Raw genomic sequence first — 1,141 nt, 5'->3', positions numbered from 1 at the left:
CCGCCGCCCCTACAGCGCCTTCCCGCCTGACGTCACGCCGCGGAGGGAGGGGGAGCGGGCTTGTTCTGCGCATGCGCTCTGTTGGGGGGCCGCGGTGCATGCCGGGATGCGGCGCGGCGTTGATTAGCGCCTGCGCGGGCCGCCATCTTCCTCTCGCCGTTGGGACGCGCTGCCGGCAGCATGGGGCACCAGCAGCTCTACTGGAGCCACCCGAGGAAGTTCGGGCAGGGCTCCCGCTCCTGGTCAGTGTGCGCCACTGGGGGGGTGTCGGATCCCTTTGGGCTGCGGCAGCCGCCTCGTTCCGTCTTCCCTTTTCCCCCTACCCCACGCCGCCATTACCCGGCCTGACCGGCCTTGCTTTCTTCTTCCCTCACAGCCGCGTGTGCTCCAACCGCCACGGCCTCATTCGCAAGTACGGTCTGAACATGTGCCGGCAGTGCTTCCGCCAGTACGCCAAGGACATCGGCTTTATTAAGGTAAACCGCGGTGCCGGGGCTGTGCGGGAGGGATGGATGTGTCGTTTCCCGCTGACAACTCCCGCCTTTTTCGCTCTCTTGCAGCTGGACTGAGCGTTGGGAGGATGAGGCTGTCGCCAGAAGCTCCCGGGACTTCTCTGTGCCTTCGTGACACATCTGCACTATCTCGGCGCGGCCCTACCCAATAAATGGTTTCACTGCCCTACTGATGTCTGTGCAATTGCCCTTTGTAAAGGTTCTAATGGCTGCGGGGCTTTCACTGCCTTCATGTTTTTCCTAGAGGAGTGGGTGCTGCACTAGTGACAGGCTCTTATGGGCCTGCCCTGCTGTCCTCAGTTTCCCCACATGAAACCAGGTGCTCTTAAGACTGATGATGCTTGTGTGATGCCTCTGAGCCCTCAGATGTGCAAACAGCAGTAAAATGGTCTGTTTAAAATGGCTGATAGGTGAACAGCCAGGCAGTCTGCTGGGGTGTAGCTGCCAGTAATGCCAGAGTGGCTTGGGTTGGGTACTGGCAAACTGCTCTTGCTACCATAGAAAAAAAAGTGATACTGCAGCCTGTTTGTGGTGCAGAGCTGTACCTCAAATATTGTGCTGAAAGCTTCCCTGGCTTGTACTTAACCAGCGCCAGGCCCCGAGGGAATGGCCTCAAGCTGCCCAGGGCA

At 59.7% G+C, this 1,141-nt stretch overlaps 1 protein-coding gene across 1 annotated transcript; it reads left to right on the top strand.

The window, feature by feature from the left end:
* The first annotated feature begins 106 nt into the window (after positions 1-106).
* Positions 107-682, top strand: RPS29 (ribosomal protein S29). Its single transcript, XM_026849762.1, has 3 exons — positions 107-242; positions 377-476; positions 561-682. The coding sequence occupies exons 1-3, from the start codon at positions 181-183 to the stop codon at positions 567-569; spliced, it is 171 nt and encodes a 56-aa protein (XP_026705563.1). The 5' UTR covers positions 107-180; the 3' UTR covers positions 570-682.
* Positions 683-1,141: the final 459 nt, after the last annotated feature.

The sequence above is a fragment of the Athene cunicularia genome (assembly GCF_003259725.1).
Source record: "Athene cunicularia isolate RWA chromosome 5 unlocalized genomic scaffold, athCun1 chr5_part1, whole genome shotgun sequence".
Taxonomy (NCBI): Eukaryota; Metazoa; Chordata; class Aves; order Strigiformes; family Strigidae; genus Athene; species Athene cunicularia.
The sequence above is the reverse complement of the archived record's forward strand: the minus strand, read 5'-3'. Positions and strand labels throughout refer to the sequence as shown.

Excerpts from the sequence above, each read along its gene's own strand:
- RPS29 (XM_026849762.1), top strand. The coding sequence starts at position 181 with ATGGGGCACCAGCAGCTCTACTGGAGCCACCCGAGGAAGTTCGGGCAG. Across the intron at positions 243-376 it reads GGGCAGGGCTCCCGCTCCTG|CCGCGTGTGCTCCAACCGCC; the intron begins GTCAGTGTGCGC and ends CTTCCCTCACAG.